The 18,357-nt window shown below is 37.5% G+C and overlaps 3 protein-coding genes across 6 annotated transcripts in view; 2 read left to right on the top strand and 1 right to left on the bottom strand.

Moving 5' to 3' along the window:
- The window catches only part of LOC125271747 (NACHT, LRR and PYD domains-containing protein 12-like), a 1,137,836-nt gene that overhangs the window by 383,615 nt on the left and 735,864 nt on the right, over window positions 1-18,357 (top strand). The window lies entirely within an intron of this gene.
- On the bottom strand, window positions 67-2,254 carry smdt1b (single-pass membrane protein with aspartate-rich tail 1b). The gene is made up of 3 exons (XM_048196053.1): window positions 2,054-2,254; window positions 387-530; window positions 67-309 (listed from the first exon to the last, which is right to left on the bottom strand). The coding sequence occupies exons 1-2, from the start codon at window positions 2,213-2,215 to the stop codon at window positions 393-395; spliced, it is 300 nt and encodes a 99-aa protein (XP_048052010.1). The 5' UTR covers window positions 2,216-2,254; the 3' UTR covers window positions 67-309; window positions 387-392.
- On the top strand, window positions 2,362-17,091 carry dcaf15 (DDB1 and CUL4 associated factor 15). Of its 2 annotated transcripts, none has more exons than XM_048195995.1 (14): window positions 2,362-2,506; window positions 2,920-3,167; window positions 3,640-3,737; window positions 3,816-3,954; window positions 5,892-5,998; window positions 7,184-7,329; window positions 7,402-7,560; window positions 9,034-9,627; window positions 10,733-10,824; window positions 10,902-11,024; window positions 11,320-11,402; window positions 11,621-11,725; window positions 11,812-11,927; window positions 16,384-17,091. In XM_048195995.1, exons 1-14 carry the CDS (start codon window positions 2,419-2,421, stop codon window positions 16,437-16,439), a joined length of 2,154 nt encoding a protein of 717 aa, XP_048051952.1. In that variant the 5' UTR covers window positions 2,362-2,418; the 3' UTR covers window positions 16,440-17,091. The 2 variants fall into 2 exon arrangements, with proteins under 2 accessions (XP_048051952.1, XP_048051953.1); XM_048195996.1 differs by having other exon boundaries at window positions 2,376-2,506; window positions 2,920-3,098.

The raw sequence follows: 18,357 nt of genomic DNA, 5'->3' as shown, positions 1-18,357 counted from the left end.
TGAATGTGATGTCCAATAACACACAAACACACACAGGTCATATATAACAACAACACAACCAGCAACCAACATTCAAACAATTTATTAAATAGAAGAGAGGCTATTAATGAGGGAAGCCTCAAATCATATTGTCGTAGACAATATTTTTAAACATAAAAATAGCATTAAACGTTGGCTTCTGGACAGGTTTAGTGTAATTCAGCAATACGAACACAAGAGTGTGTTGACAATCTTCATTATTGCATAAATATGTCCTGTTCATCTGCATCAGGCACCTTTAAGACGATCTGCAGACTGCTGGAGTGAAACCTGCACAAAAATATAAACATATGGAAGCACAAACACATCATATAATGGTAATGCACAATATCAAGAGATCAGTCTACCTTCGCTCAGTCATCATCATCATCATCATCTGGGACGAAGATCTCATGTTCTTCCAGAAGGGCAGCGAAATTTTTACTGATCAGATTGCCAACATAGAGGAAGGGAATCACCACTATCACCATACGGGTCAGACCGAACGGGACCTGTACAAATATTACACAAGATTGTACCGCAAATTAATAATGATAATAATATATGTGCATTTTGAAATCTTTACAATAATAATAATAATAATAATATATGTGCATTTTGAAATCTTTACAATAATAATAATAATAATATACGTGCATTTTGAAACCTTTACAATAATAATAATAATATTATATGTGCATTTTGAAACCTTTACAATAACAATATGTGCATTTTGAAACCTTTACAATAATAATAATAATAATAATAATAATAATAATAATAATAAATGTGCATTTTGAAACCTTTACAATAATAATAATAATAATCATATATGTGCATTTTGAAACCTTTACAATAATAATAATAATATGTGCATTTTGAAACCTCTACAATAATAATAATAATAATAATAATAATATGTGCATTTTGAAACATTTACAATAATAATATGTGCATTTTGAAACATTTACAATAATAATAATAATAATAATAATATATGTGCATTTTGAAACCTTTACAATAATAATAATAATATTATATGTGCATTTTGAAACCTTTACAATAACAATATGTGCATTTTGAAACCTTTACAATAATAATAATAATAATAATAATAATAATAATAATAAATGTGCATTTTGAAACCTTTACAATAATAATAATAATAATATATGTGCATTTTGAAACCTCTACAATAATAATAATAATAATAATAATAATATATGTGCATTTTGAAACCTCTACAATAATAATAATAATAATAATAATAATAATATGTGCATTTTGAAACCTTTACAATAATAATATGTGCATTTTGAAACATTTACAATAATAATAATAATAATAATAATATGCCTTTTGAAACCTTTACAATAATAATAATAAATGTGCATTTTGAAACCTTTACAATAATAATAATAATAATGATATATGTGCATTTTGAAACCTTTACAAAAATAATAATATTATATGTGCATTTTGAAACCTTCACAATAATAATAATAATGATATGTGCATTTTGAAACCTTTACAATAACAATATGTGCATTTTGAAACATTTACAATAATAATAATAATAATAATAATAATAATATATGTGCATTTTGAAACCTTAAAAATAATAATAATAATAATAATAATAATAATAATAAATGTGCATTTTGAAGCATTTTGATAATAATAATAAATGTGCATTTTGAAACTTTTACAATAATAATAATAATAATGATATATGTGCATTTTGAAACCTTTGCAATTAATAATTAGGCGGTTAAAATATTACTTATTTCGTATAAACGGCACACAGATAACGCAGTCGTCAAACTGACATATAAATAATTGATTTCAGAAACAACCGTACACGAAGTACACTTCCTAGTTTTATAAAATATGTGCCGCTCCAACAACATGATTGGCCAGCAGTCATGTCAGTCAAGGCATTCTTAATTTTCATTGGCTAGCAAGAAGCCCAACCCTGGTTACTGCGTCCCTTCGGGAGCCTCCGGCTGCGATGTTTAGACATGTATAAACGCACCTTAACTGGTTTAGGAAGGACACCTCCCGATGTGTTTGACACGGCGGCTCGGCTGAGAGTCGGTCCTGTCGCATTCACCAGTTTTGGGCCAGTGTTGCGGCTCAGCGTTGCTGTATTTCTAATGAAAAAAGCTCGAGAGAGAAGACCCACCAACGACGCCATGTTTCCTGCTTGTGCGCTTTCAGAGACACGCCCAGTGGCCCCGCCTCTTTTGGATTTATAATTAGGGGGAGGAGTAAATATGCGTGTGTTTACCATAGGTGTTTACTGAACTCAAAATAAAAACGAGTTGATTTGTGTTTGTACAATATGTCTATATTTATGTCAGCAAAGCTTGACAATGATTTGGGAGTCTATACATTTCAATGACTAAATGGGGAGGGTGGGGTTTCGCAACAAACATTCCTGTGTCAGGATCAACTTTTTCACTAGAGACACACCCGCCAGGTCAAGGTACACCTCATTGTATATGATAACAGCTTTCTTGATAATATGACAGTGACTGTAGCATCTAGAACGCTGACTTTAAAAAACAGTATTTATTTATTAAGTGTACACTAAAGTGATAATGTAAAATAAAAATAGAATATGAACTTCATCTTTAATTCCCTGCAGTATTCATCGATTGAGACGACTTTGACATTTTATTGTTGTGATTAACTGACTAATTGTTTAATTAATTAAAAAAAAAATATATATATATAATTTATTGATTAGAAACTACATAAAATATAAACTTATTTGCAAACAATTAATTTCGACAATGGTTGATTGGTTGAATAGTATTCAGAGCCATATGAATAGCAGAACGTAGCAAATAGCCCGCCCTCATTTCTTTGATTGACGATTTTTTTGACCAATCAAAGCTCTCAGCAGAGAACGCAGAGCCAATCGGCGAGCTGCTGGGGCTGGACTGAGGGCAAATCCAAAGAACTGGAAAAAATCAAAAATGGCGCCCAGCTCGAAATCTGAGAAAGATGACAACAAACAAAAACAACAGAGAAAACACAAAGATCACGTCATCAAACTCCTCACGCGCGGGCGGGTATGCAGAAAGAGGGACTTTTCGCATTTATGTCGTGAAATGTTTCAACAGCCTAACGTAGATAATAATGTGTGTGTTATTAGCATGTTTAGCTGTAGCCTATTTAAACGCCTTTATGTGTCTCTCAGAGTTCATTATTTGTGTATGTGAAGCGTTCAATGGGCACATCTACAGAAAAGCAATGGAAAAACATTTATTTGCTGTATATGGTTCTTTGGGGCAACAACAACAAACAATGATCATGTTTATGAATCTGTCATGATCGAGATGTCCATCAATAAGTACATTATTATTCATTATTCTGCACTGACATCTATCATTCACATTGAAATGACATACTCTATCCTCAACCCCATATCATTTAATGGAAAATCTCATTTTCTTAAAACATAAACGGATGGTAGAAATGCCTTAGCCAGGTTGAGCTCAGTGCAAATATATATCATGGTCTTGACGCATTAATAGCTTTATCAGTCTAAAAGCTTCTAGTTGTATTACTCTACATCTGTATTAATCATGTCTCTGTCTGTCTGTCTTTCAGCTGAATGGGCAGCTCTCTCAGCGGCTCTTCCGAAAGCTCCCTCCACGCGTCTGCGTCCCGCTGAAGACCATCGTCAGTGAGGAGTTCCTCAGAGCAGGGTGAGGAGAACAACATGCGGTCTGTGTCGGAGCCATGTGAATGCTGTATCTGACTCGTCTGTCTCTCTGCTATCACAGGCACATCTTCCTGGGCTTCACCAAGTGCGGCCGGTATGTGCTGTCCTACACCAGTGACTGTGGAGAGGACGATGACTTCTCTTTCTACACCTATCACCTGTACTGGTGGGAGTTTAACCTGCACAGCCGCCTCAAACAGGTGAAACAACCGTTCGCTGTTCCATGAAACTTGTTTACTGGTGCAAGGACGGGACAACCTGCCACTTACGTGAGATCCACCAATAGCAAACCACAACCATCCAATCATTTCCCCGTGGAGAGAATCAAGCCCCGCCCTACATTTGTTCTTGTTTGAGAAGCAGTTTAATGCCGACTTTAAACCTCTGGTGGTCTTTGGTCATTTTAAACAGAAAAAAATTTAATTTTACATTTACACAAACTTTGTGACTTGTGTGGCACTTGCTATATGAACACAAAAAAATCATGGACGTGACTAGAAAAGGCTAAATGGTTTTAAAAATACAGGTGCATCTCAATAAATTAGAATGTCGTGGAAAAGTTCATTTATTTCAGTAATTCAACTCAAATTGTGGAACTCGTGTATTAAATAAATTTAATGCACACAGACTGAAGGAAGTACTTTAAGTCTTTGGTTCTTTTAATTGTGATGATTTTGGCTCACATTTAACAAAAACCCACCAATTCATCAAATTAGAATACTTCATAAGATAAGAAAAAAAAACAAAACATTTTTAGTGAATTGTTGGCCTTCTGGAAAGTATATTCATTTACTGTATAAGTACTCAATACTTGGTAGGGCCTCCTTTTGCATGAATTACTGCATCAATGTGGCGTGGCATGGAGGCGATCAGTCTGTGGCACTGCTCAGGTCTAATGGAAGCTGAGGTTGCTTTGATAGCGGCCTTCAGGTCATCTGCATTGTTGGGTCTGGTGTCTCTCATCTTCCTCTTGATGATACCCCATAGATTCTCTATAGGGTTCAGGTCTGGTGAGTTCGCTGGCCAATCAAGCACAGTAACACCATGGTCATTGAACCAGCTTTTGGTACCTTTGGCAGTGTGGGCAGGTGCCAAATCCTGCTAGAAAATTAAATCGGCATCTTTAAAAAGCTGGTCAGCAGAAGAAAGCATGAAGTGCTCTAAAATTTCTTGGTAAACGGGTGCAGTGACTTTGGTTGGACCAACACCAGCAGATGACATGGCAGCCTAAATCATCACTGACTGTGGAAACTTTACACTGGACCTCAAGCAACATGGTTTCTGTGCCTCTCCGCTCTTCCTCCAGACTCTGGGACCTTGATTTCCAAATGAAATGCAAAATTTACTTCTGAAAAGAGGACTTTGGACCACTGAGCAACAGTCCTGTTCTTTTTCTCCTCAGTCCAGGTAAGACGCTTCTGACTTTGTCTTTGGTTCAGAAGTAGCCCATTTCCTGACGACGTCTGTGTGCGGTGGCTCTTGATTCATTGACTCCAGCTTCAGTCCACTCCTTTTGAAGCTCTCCTAAGTTCTTCTCAATCCTGCGGTCATTCCTTTCACTTGTACACCTTTTCCTTCCAGTCAACTTTCCATGAATATGCTTTGGCACAGCACTCTGCGAACAGCCAGCTCTTTCAGCAATGACCCTCTGTGGCTTACCCTCATTGCTCTTGATGATCGTCTTCTTGACAACTGTCAAGTCAGCAGACTTCCCCATGACTGCTGTTGGGATTACTGACCTAAACCCAGTATTTATAACCTGAGAACAGTAATTTAATAGAACTTGAAATTAAATATTCTAATAATTTGAGATACTGATTTTTTGATTTTGATGAGCAGAAAGCTGTAATCATCAAAATGAAAACAAAAAAGTCTGGAAATATTTTACTTTGTCTAATAAATCTAGAATATATTTAAGTTTTACTATTTGAATTAAATTACAGAAAAAAAAGTTTTACATGATATTCTAATTTATTGAGATGCACATGTATAGTCAAAAATGACTGCCATAGAAAATAAATGGTGTAAGGTGGTTGGTGAGGGTGGTTAGGGGGTTTAACTATTTGAACAGTCTGTAGTTGTGGCTTCTTCACATCTAGAGCGATGTGACGCTTGATCTGTTTCTTTCTCTTTTCAGGTGCATCATGTGCGTTTGTTTGCGGGTGAGGACATCTACACCGATCTCTATCTGACCGTCTGCGAGTGGCACAATGATCATTCCAAGCTGGTTGTCTTCGGCTTTAAGTAAGAACCTGTCTCCCTCCTCTATGCTGTCTGTTATGGGTCAGTGGCAGGGTAGTTTAAAGTCCCACTGTAGTCAATAATTTTATCCCTTAAAACTCATCTTTGAGAATAGCTTAAATGTAACTCTACAACCTTGCTTCATTTAGTATACACCAAACCATGAATATGCAAATTAATCCCCGCCTCCACTCAATCACACCAGCTCTGAATACCTGATCCACTCGCTCAACTGTAGTAAACGCTGTACAATAGCAAGTGGAAATACTGGTTTAATTCAGTCATATATGTTTGAACCAGAAACTGATTCAGAAGAAGGAAGATTGAATTAAACAGGCTCGTCTACAAGTCGATGTATCAGAATGATAATGCGTTTTATGTATTGCTCTCTACAACTTCAAACACTTAACGGTCATTAGCCTTTTGTTTGACTATGTTATTAAACAGCTAATAATGTGTTGCTTATGTTACACAAACCATGTTCACCATCGCAGTCTGCCTTCTGAAAATCAGAAAGAAATCACCCACTAACAGTGTAACAAAATTTGCATAATGTCAGCCTATGGTCTTCATTGGCTGTCCGCAAGCAATGTCTTCTTTGACCCTCAAGCACTGTTACTGTAGCTGAGGCCTGGACAAGTTTGGTTCGTGTTGTTGACATGCCGAGAAGACGCTGTTTTCAGCACTGAGCATCCACTTTTCATGCACTTCCAAACGATGAGATTCGGGCTCAAATCGATAAGATGAAACCGATGCCATCATTACTGTTCATATCACTGTGTATCAAGTGCTGAGGAAGATCAGAGCTGAAATTCAGATATGATAATGAGCGTTTCAGTTCCACACTGTAAACGGGCGTCCAATCACAACAGACTGGGCCATCTGACCAATCAGAGCAGAGTAGGCTCTCAGAAAGGAGGGGTTTAATGAGAATGAAGGTGATGTGCAATGTATATTATGAGAAAATTAAAGTGTTTTTGACCTTTGATGCATGTAAACATGGTGTAGGAGACTCCAAAACTAAATTAAGATCCTTTGAAATAGCATAATAGGGGCACCTTAACTGAAATTCAAATGAAAACAGAAAATACAAAAATAAAAATGAATTCACTGTAAAAAATGAGTGATAGTAAAGTAAGAGTAGTCAGTGTATATCTATCTAAACGTGTGCTCTCTGTGATCTGTCAGCACACGCAGCTCCAGTTCAGCCCTGATGAACATGATGATGAGTGATGAGAACAACAGAGACATCTACATCACCATCACCTCGATGCCTCCCGCGCAGCCGTGCAAACAGTGCTGTCCCACGTCCTCCGTATCCACCATACGCACAGGTACACACGCCGTGTTATTGACTGCTCACTAGGGGTTGGAGCAGAGCAATTAAACGCCTTTCTCCGGTGCAGGTGGCGAGTGTCTGCAGCACGGTTACGTTCTGAACGCTCGCTATCAAGTGGTTTATCCGTTCCCGACCTTCCAGCCGGCGCTGCAGCTGAAGAAGGACCAGGTGATTCTGCTCAACACCAGCTACTCTCTGGTGGCCTGCGCCATCTCCCTCTGCCCAGGTACACACAGAGATTGATCGTTCATGTCAGTGTGTGTTACGTTGTTGATGTCCATGTGAGTGTGTGCTTTTGTGCTCTCTCAGGTAGCATTATGATTCGTTTTAGAAAATTGTTTGTTTGTACAGTTCATTTTAATCAAATGAATAAAACTCATAAAGAGTCATTTGTAAAAAAAAAAAAAAAAAGAATTCATCAAAGAATCCTGGAAAAAATATATCAGTTTCCACAGAAATACGAAGCAGCACAACTGTTTTCAACATCGATAATAATCAGAAATGTTTCTTGATCATCAAATCATCATATTAGAATGATTTCTGAAGGATCATGTGACACTGAAGACTGGAGTAATGATGCTGAAAATTCAGCTTTGCATCACAGGAAAACATTTTAACATACAGTACAGTCCAAAAGTTTGGAACCACTAAGATTTTTAATGTTTTTAAAAGAAGTTTCGTCTGCTCACCAAGGCTACATTTATTTAGTTAAAAATACAGTAAAAAACAGTAATATTGTGAAATATTATTACAATTTCAAAATAACTGTTTTCTATTTGAATATATTTGACAAAGTAATTTATTCCTGTGATGCAAAGCTGAATTTTCAGCATCGTTACTCCAGTCTTCAGTGTCACATGGTCCTTCAGAAATCATTCTAATATGCTGATTTGCTGCTCAATAAACATTTATGATTATTTTCAATGTTGAAAACAGTTGTGTACTTTTTTTTTCAGGATTCCTTGATGAATAGAAAGTTCAAAAGAACAGCATTTATCTGAAATACAAAGCTTCTGTAGCATTATACACTACCGTTCAAAAGTTTGGGGTCAGTAAGAATTTTTATTTTTATTTTTTTGAAAAGAAATTAAAGAAATGAGTACTTTTATTCAGCAAGGATGCATTAAATCAATCAAAAGTGGCAGTAAAGACATTTATAATGTTACAAAAGATTAGATTTCAGATAAACACTGTTCTTTTGAACTTTCTATTCATCAAATAATCCTGAAAAAAAATATTGTACACAAATATTTTGTACAATTGTACACATTAAATGTTTCTTGAGCAGCAGATCAGCATATTAGAATGATTTCTGAAGGATCATGTGACACTGAAGACTGGAGTAACGATGCTGAAAATTCAGCTTTGCATCACAGGAATGAATTTCTTTGTGAAATATATTCAAATAGAAAACTGTTATTTTAAATTGTAATAATATTTCACAATATTACTGTTTTTTACTGTATTTTTAATTAAATAAATGTAGCCTTGGTGAGCAGACGAAACTTCTTTTAAAAACATTAAAAATCTTAGTGGTTCCAAACTTTTGGACTGTACTGTATATTCAAATAAAAAACACTTATTTTAAATTGTAATAAAATTACACAATATTACTGTTTTATTTTTACAGTTGTATTTTAGTGTGAAATTAATATTGTGATTTAATGATCTCTATTAATCTCTCTCTGTGTCTCTGTAGGAGACGGGCAGCAGGATTGTCAAAACAATCAGATCTTGTACCGAAAGAGAGAAGCTTCTTCCTCTTCTCCTCCTGCTGGACCTATATCACCATCCTCATCCTCATCCTCATCCACCTCATCTGAGGAGTCATCTACCCTCAGACAGTCAAAGCCCCATTTCACCCCGCTCTCCCCCGGCCAATCGCAGGCTGCTGTGCGGGCCAGAGAGTTTGCTGCTGACATTTTCCGCCGAGCTCAGGCAGGAACAAGGGAACACGACAGGTGCAAAGCCAAAGAGAAAGAAGAGACTGACACCCAGCGATTCCCCAGCGAGGAAGATCGAACGACAGAGGGACGTGAAGGAGACGCTGAAGTCCCAGGACCCTCGTCTTCCTCCTCAGGAGAGAATCAATGTTCAGTGCCGCCCACAGAGGCAGAGGAAAGCGCTGTGTGTAACACAGTCATGTCTCCTGGATCCACCTCCTCCGTCTCCTCTCTGTCTCCACATGCTCATGAGCCTTCATCCTCCTCTTCGTCCTCAGAACCTTCTTACGTCAACTACACCACTCTCAGATACCGACTACCACAGGCTGGAGCGGCAGAGCAGCCGAGCGGTACTACATTTATTTATTAAAATGTGCATCTTTGATGACACTTTGTCATAAGGACAATCTGTCAGTAATGATACCAATACAGAAACTTGGACATTACTAAAAATAATAACATAACTTGCAATTCAGTGAGTCAGATGTTGATTCAGAAACCGCTCTGGGCAGCGTTTCCCAAAAGCATCGATCGTAGCTCCATTGGTGGCAATGGTTCTACGATCAACTTGCGATGCTTTTGGGAAACGCAGCCCTGATCTATTCAGTTCTGATTCAAAACTGTAACTTGTCTTTTTAAACTGTTTATAGCAACAACTGACTTGGAAGAGTTATTTGTTCGTGAATCAGTCTGCTCTGCTCTTGCTGTATGTTTTTTGATTCTCTGAAAAGAATCTGCTCATAAGATTCGTTTGTGAATCAGACTACAGTGGTTGCGCTGTATTTATTTGTGATTCACTAAAATAATATACTCTCAAACTAGGCTACACCAGTCGCGCCGTATGTTTTTGATTCACTAAAAGAACTGATTCATAAAAAAATTATTTGTGACTCAGACTACACTGGTCACGCTGTATGATTTTGATTCACTAAAAAGAATCATATTATAAGTTTATGAATCATACTACACTGGTTGCACTGTATGTTTTTGATTCACTAAAAAGAATCATATTATAAGTTTATGAATCATACTACACTGGTTGCACTGTATGTTTTTGATTCACAAAAAAAAAAGTCATTGTGTGTGAATTAGACTCCACTGATCATGTTGTTTGTTTGTTTGTTTTTTGGATTTACTATTTGTGAATCAGACTACACAAGTTGCACTGTATGCTTATGATTCACGTAATGGACAAAGAGTCATTTGTTCGTGAATCAGTCTACTCTGCCAGTGTTGTATGTTTTTGATTCACTAAACAGAACTGGTTCATAAAAGATGTGATTATTTGACATTATATTATGATGAAGAACATGCTTTTTTCCCCACCTAAATGTGCATCTGATTATATAATACATGTCTATATAGTCTAAAGTGTGTAGAATTTTCTCATTTCTACACCAGACAGCTCACCTGATCCAGTATATAATCTATAGTCTGTCTGTCTCTTGTCTTCAGGAGAGGAGGATGATAAAGTCCAGCTTCCTTTCACTGTGACGGATCTGAAGGGACGAAACTTACAGCTGGTGACGGGACAGTACAGCGGTCAGGTGTGTGTCTGAGACGTTACTGTGATACAGCACATGCTGCAGGATGTTGTGTCTGAACTCTTGTGCGTCTCTCTCAGTGTGTGTGTATCGAGCAGCTGACGCTGGATTTCGAGTATCTCATCAACGAGGTCATCAGGAATGATGCTGATTGGGGCTCCCAGTTCTGTTCCTTCAGCGACTATGACGTCGTCATCCTCGAGGTGACGTTACTTTAGGAGGAACTGCTGTTTTGTGTTTTAATTTGGTAATATGATTCGTTTATCCGCTTGATAAGTTGTGAAGTAAGGAATGCTGTTTCCAGGTCCAAGCCTCTACTCGTTTCACTTGAGAATACTGTCTCAACAGCCGTTTATGAGCACTATTTATTCATATTACACATTTAAGCTAAGCCTTTTTTACTACAGGGTGATTTCCCACCACACCGGAACTCAGATGTTGCACTCTATTGGTGCAGTGTTCTAATTTGCATGTGTTCTGTTGTTTCTATGGTGACAGGTTTGCCCGGAGACCAACAAAGTGGTGATCAACATCGGGCTGCTGCTTCTGGCGTTCTCTAATTGTGAGGATGAGCACTGCAGGTACACACACACACACACACACGTTGGTAAACCTATCATGAGGAATATCCATAGGCGTAATGGTTTTTATACTGAGCTAATGATATTTTCTGGAAAACTTTCTGCATTTGGCCTGAAACCTGAATACACACTACATTATGTAGGCCAAACCAGTTCACACACACACACATGCATAATGAAATGCTCATTAATACTTTACGTTCTGTCTTTGTTTGTAGACCGAAGTCGTATCACTCCAGTCTGCAGGTCAGTTGGGATTTAAACACAGGAGCGTGTCACACAGTGGGTGTCGGCGACCTCACTGAGGTCAAAGGTCAGACCAGGTAACGACCTTCAGATGTTCTCTCTGGGTAGATAGAGGTGTGCTGTCCGTCCCTTCATTCAGATGTCATCATGTGCTTGTCTCTAGTGGAAGTGTGTGGAGCTCCTACAGGAAGTCATGTGTGAACACCGTCATGCGGTGGCTCGTCCCAGAGAGCAGCTCACGCTACATCAACCGCATGACCAATGAGGCTATGCATAAAGGTGTGGTTTACACGGACACATGTGCTCAAATCAATTCACCTATAGTATGGTTCAAAAGTTTGGGTCGGGAAGATTTTTTAATGATCTTGAAAGAAGTCTTTTCTGCTCATCAAGTCTGCATTTATGTGATCAGAAATACAGTAAAAACTGTAATATTGTCAAATATTATTACCTTTTAAAATAACTGTTTTCTATTTGAATATATTGTAAAATGTATTTAGGGGCCAGCATCGAAGGTGTGTAGGATGTATCTGTTGGCGTTCTTCTTCTTCTTCCGCTCTGGAAGTCTATGGGAGCCCATAGAAGCGCTTCAGGGAAAGTTATGAAATTTGGCACACTGATAGAGGACAGTCTGATCTGTCACCAGAGCAAATTTGGAGTCTCTAACTCAATCCTTGTAGCGCCACCAGCTGTCCAAATTTGCACTCACGTTTATGCTAATGACTTTTGAACCGTAAGGGTTAGAAACTGATTCTTTGGCTAAAGACGATTCGATTGCACCCTAGGATGTTATTTTCAGTCATGAAAATTCTTTTGCCAAAATTGAACCAGATTATCTTCACACCATGCCGACAAAAAAATTATGGAATTCAAGTCGTCAAACCGTTCTCAAATAATGCGCAAATGAATTCTTCGAAGTGCCCGCCAAAATGAACGTGAGGCTATATCTCTGCAACGCTTTAGCTTATTCTGACCAAACTTGCCCTGCGTTCCAATGTCCATACTATCCATCCTAAATAGTATGTGAGTTTAAAATAAGTGTGTCCCAAAGCATAGTATGTTGAAAAGAGTATGCCAAAAGTCCCCGGATGGTCTACTATTTCCGGTAGATTTTCGAAGTGTGGATCCGTGCACACTATAAAGGCTAATATTGCCCACAACCCATTGCGCGTTGAACGAGGATTCAGTTCAGAACTACAAACACGAGTGAAAAGTGTTAAAAAACTACAAAACATGGCGGATACGCGCGATCGACGCTGAGAGGTTTGAGTGACTAATAATCAGTTTAACCTGATAGAAAATATATATTTCATGTTATCCGTGTTATTTTTCATCTGCAAATACCAATGTGGACTTTTATAAAGATCCGAATGGCCATTAACTTTTAAATGCATCATTATGCATTAATATGAGGAGAGTTCTCCACATGAAAGACTCGCGACTGCATATCAACATGCTGCATTTCTCTCCGATACGGTAGGAAATTAAGTAAATGAAATGTGGAGGATGTAAGATGATTGACAGGCCAGTTTACGGTGACAGGATGCGACAGAGAGAAAAGACGCGATTGTATGACGTGTTAGTATGTCCCAAAGCTTGTCTACTCTTTTGCTACACACTCAAAAGTAAGTACTTTTTGTTCACAGAAAGAGTACATACTTTTAGGGCGTAGTATAAGTAGGCGAATTGGGACACAGCATTGGTGTGTGTTATGTCTACCATAATCTGAGGCTACCTGCACCATTTCAGTGCAATGCCACCTAGTGGTCAGGAGATATGAAAAATGGCTATTTTTGCCTATAACTTCTGGGGTGCGTTTCCCAAAGCGAACAATGGTCGCAAGTTCCGTCATTACCAATAGAGTTCAATGGGACTTACGACCATAGTTGACTAACGATGCTTTCGGGAAATGCATCCCTGAATGGTTTGGCCAAACTGGTCTCTTTTGAATCAGGGTGTCATGCTGAGTCGAATGATATCTAATTTTCCCATATCAGCCATTTTGGGTGTCAGCCATTTTGAATTATGCTATATTTTACTAAAGCATTGGTGTATTATTACGAAAATCGTATGTGTTTTCGGCACCATGCTCTGACAGTGCTCAAAAAGTTTTGGGGCAGTGTCACCTCAAAAGTTAGTCAAAAGTTAAAATTAAATTTCCAAAAATACTAATAACTAGGGGTGTCCTTGACTACGGATTTACATAGTCGAATCTGATTCGAATCAGATTGCCTATATTCGACTGATAGTCAAATCATATTGATTTGAGCTTGAAAAACTGCAGTCCACTAGAGAGTGCGCACGGACTTTGAAAGGGCCGCGTGCTGAACTGTGCACAAGATGGAGCGGGACACGGAAAATGAAGCAGGCCTAAGACCTATAGCCTACCCGCGGGCGCGGCTTAAGACAACTTTTATTTTCTTTCACACACAGCACAGAGAAACGTCTTTCTAATAAACCGACCAAACTGCCTGTCAAGTGATAGACGAAACTGACAATGATTTTATCTTTTTTTTAAACAAATGAAAGGCAATGTGGATAAACATTCACAGCCACGATGTACAGAACACCACACAAAGATATAGAAGAAAACGAATAAAAACATTTTGGATCAATAAACCTTAAAATATTTATAAAAATAACTGCAGAAAAGCCACACTGCAGATATACATTTCATATGTCGGCAAATGAAATTACATCGGCTAAACTGTCTGTGCAAGCAAGCTTTAACTCTACAGCGCAACATTGATGCACCAAAAACTTTAATTCATTTAATAAAAAAAATTATAATTTTTTTTTATCAAACATTAATTTACAGAATTGAATTAAAACAGAAATATGATCGAGTCAAACTGCAAAATGCCTGAAGTGCAGGGGAACATATATTCAAAACACAAGCCACAAATAATTAAATTAGATAACCCAGAGTGATCAATAAATAAATTAAAATTAAAGAAATTATTAAAATAACGAAAGTATAGTCAGAATTGTCAACTTTGTCTTTTTAACTGCAGAGACAATAAACGCTGAACTGGAGTGGCAGTCTTTTTAGCGAAACATTCAAAAATCAAATTACATCCGGCTGAAATAGATTGAAATCACTTGTAGCTACCCTACCTGACTGAGAGAGAAAAATCCAGTCTTTCACGCGATCTGCCCGTGTCCGTTTGTCTTTTCAAATAGCGCGCTATAGTCAGCTCGTTGGCCGGCAGAAGCGCGCCGCAGTGTTTGTCATTGTTGAGTTCTAGGACATGAGCTGTTGGCACAACTTGCATCATACGTTTTTTGGATCATCTTTTACCATTTCAAAGTGCATCCAATTGTACACTTTATCCAAGACATTGTTAAAGATTTAATCCCTGCCGCAAAGATGCTCCTCTGCCGGTCACGGATGATGGAAGTGAAACTTAAATCGGTCACAGGGTTGGATTTATTCACGCACATTAAAAATATTTATTAAAAGCTTCTTTCTTTTCACATTTTTATTTATGGTATTAACATAATAGGCTGTATATTAACCTATTGGGAAAGAACCAGTATGTCTATGTAAAATCAGATATTAAGCGCCCCCATATCTCTTCTCATAACACCTCTGCGACGATTCGACTGTGAGATTGGTAGTCGAATCAGGCTCCTCCTATCGAAGATTCGAATCGTCAACTATTCAGGGTCACCCCTACTAATAACTTTTTATTAAATATGCCTATTGTAATGAAATAGATTCCTTTGGTCTTGCCAGAACATTGACACCAGCTTGGCCACAGTCTGCCAAACTTCATGTCCGCCATTTAGATCGGTCCCATCTAGACTCCTCCTAGAGCGTTTGTCTGATTTTCACCAAATTCGAGTCAGATCGTTTTCAGACTGTGCCAGCAAAAAGTGATGGATTATGTCGATAAATGAAACCGTTTTTGTATACTTTTGCAACAAATTTGAGGCATGATGCCAAAATGACTCTGCAGTGCTTTGACATATTGACACCAAACTTTTGTCGCTGTCACTTCACTCTGACCACATCACATCAATTTGGTCACAGCGCCACCTGTTGGTTGAAAATAATAAACCATTGAATCAAATTACTTGTATTTGTATTTATGAATTTTCAGCCATTTTACCTTAAATCATCTTAAAATATCTTTAATTGCTCATTGTTGCAGCTGGTCTGATGCTCCCAGCCATGTTGGCATGACTTAACGTGTTCTTTGTGCTTGGCCCTGATAATTGCTGCTTGCAGCTATATTTTATTCCTGTGATCAAAGCTGAATTTTCAGCATCCATCCTTCCAGCATGATCCTTCAGAAATCATTCTAATATGCTGAATTGATGCCCAAGAGGCATTTCATATTATTATCAGTTCTTCCGCTTCATATTTATGTAGAAATAATTTTCTTCCAGGATTCTTTGATGAATAGTAAGTTCAAAAGAACAGCATCTATTTGAAATGAAAATCTTTTTTAACATTATCAATGTCTTTACTGTCACTTTTGATCAGTTTAATGCTCCCTTGCTGAAGTAGTATTAATAGTATTAATTTCTTTTTTAAAAAATCATACTGATCCCAAACTTTTGAACGGTAGTGTATATATGATTTCCATAATTTGCAGACATCCTCTAAGCCTCACAAGGTGAAGGGATTTATATTTTTTTGAACAGTTTTAAGACATTTTATGTTTTTAGAAATCAGAAATGTAGGCCATGACTGTGTGAGTTCATGTTGTTTTTCTGGTCATTGCAGGTTCTTCTCTCCAGGTGTTGGCTGATAATGACAGAGGCACGTGGATCGTCCTGTGAGAGAGACGACACACACACACTCACACTGCTCCTTCAGTGCTGCTCTACAGACTCTATACAGTCCAAACGCACCCGCTCTCAGTGTTTCCGTCATGTTTGTCACGTGTGTGTGTGGGAGAGGATTATTCAGGGACCTGCAGCCAGATAAAGATGTGTCTGGGCCAAACAAATCCCACCTGTATGCCCGACGCCGCTGGACACTCTGGGATCATCGCATCGCACCTTTGACTTTATGAAACACGCCAACATTCACCATTCAGATGCAAAACACGGCTGAAGAACTCGATATCTGTCTCTGTTAAACTTGCACACTTTGCCCACACACTTGTATTGATGTTAGTGTAATGAAACGAAGTAGTTGGTTTTGTGTTTGAAAATAGCCCAAAGTTGGAAAGTGCAACAGGACGTTTCCATGGGCGGAAAGCAACAGCAGAGAAGGAAAGCTGCTTTGTTGCGATATGTTTTGTTTGTTTCAGGATGCAGTTGTTTACATCGTTTAGACATCGTGTCATCAGCCAATCAGAAGCTGTCGACCCCTCCCGCCCTTTTTTAATAGGTCGTGGCCTCACAGCTGGACTGGATGAGAATATTGTTTTTACGCAACATTGTTTTACTTTATTTTTGATAAAATTAAAATTCCTTGAATACTTAATGGGTTTTATGACTTTCATTGCATCAAACTAAGCAGTGCTATTTTAATATTATGTATATAATATAGTATTTATTAATATTTTTAATTTTTATTATTTCAGTTTACATTTTAGTCATTTTGTTCTGTGCTCATTTTTTGGCTTTATTTCAGTTTTTGTCATTTTAGTACTTCTACTTGTTTTAATTTAGTTAGTTGCAAAGGCAACATTTTTCATTTTTCTACTTGTTTACATATTTCATCTGATATTTTATTTCAGCAATTATTGATGATTTTTAATAGTTAACAATAATGACACTGAAAATGAGTTAAAAAGAATGTTTGTAACAAATACAGCACATCTGAATGCATGAATTTTCTTAAAAGCTTTTCTTTAAAGGGACACTGAACTTTGAGGCACAATAATACAGATTTGTACATCGATTTCTGCTACAGTTACACTTCAAATAAGGCCATTATGGTTTCAAACAGTACAAGATCATAAAACTATATCATACATATAGCATAATCAAACACTGGAATCATTTCATACAACTAAATCCATACCATTTGCATATAGTAGAACAATGAAAGAAACATTGATTTATATATGTATATATACTCAAAAACGATATAAACATGTGCGTGTGTATTCATAATCATCACTAGCATATCTATTCTTTTATTCATTAAGCGTGAACAATCATGTTTGTGCCATTAAAACTGCTGCAGAATCATTTCGATCATTCGATTCGTTTAGCAGAACACTCTAGCTGCTGATTGGCTGGCAAAACCTGAACACGCTCAAAGGATTAGTCCACTTTTAAATACACTTTTCCTGATAAATTTACTCACCCCCATGTCATTCCAAGATGTTCATGTCTTTCTTTCATCAGTCGAAAAGAAATTAAGATTTTTGAGGAAAACATTAGCCTAAAGGATTATTCTCCTTATTGTGGACTTCAATGGCCTCCAAACGGTTGAAGGTCAAAATGACAGTTTCAGTGCAGCTTCAAATGGCTTTAAACGATACCAGACGAGGAATAAGGATCGTATCTAGCGAAACGATCGGTCATTTTCGAAAAAAAAAAAAAAATACAACCGTTTATGCTTTATAAACAAAATATTGCCTTGAACGTACTTTCCGTTTCCGCATTCTTCAAAACGCTTACGCTGAATGTTCTAGGCATTCCCTATTCTACTTACGGAACGAACGTGGCGCCAGTTTCGTTTTTTTCCGTAACTTGAATAGGGAAGGCGTAGAACATTAAGCGTAAGCGTTTTGAAGAA

The sequence above is a fragment of the Megalobrama amblycephala genome, linkage group LG7 (assembly GCF_018812025.1).
Source record: "Megalobrama amblycephala isolate DHTTF-2021 linkage group LG7, ASM1881202v1, whole genome shotgun sequence".
In the NCBI taxonomy this organism is placed as follows: domain Eukaryota; kingdom Metazoa; phylum Chordata; class Actinopteri; order Cypriniformes; family Xenocyprididae; genus Megalobrama; species Megalobrama amblycephala.
The sequence above is the reverse complement of the archived record's forward strand: the minus strand, read 5'-3'. Positions and strand labels throughout refer to the sequence as shown.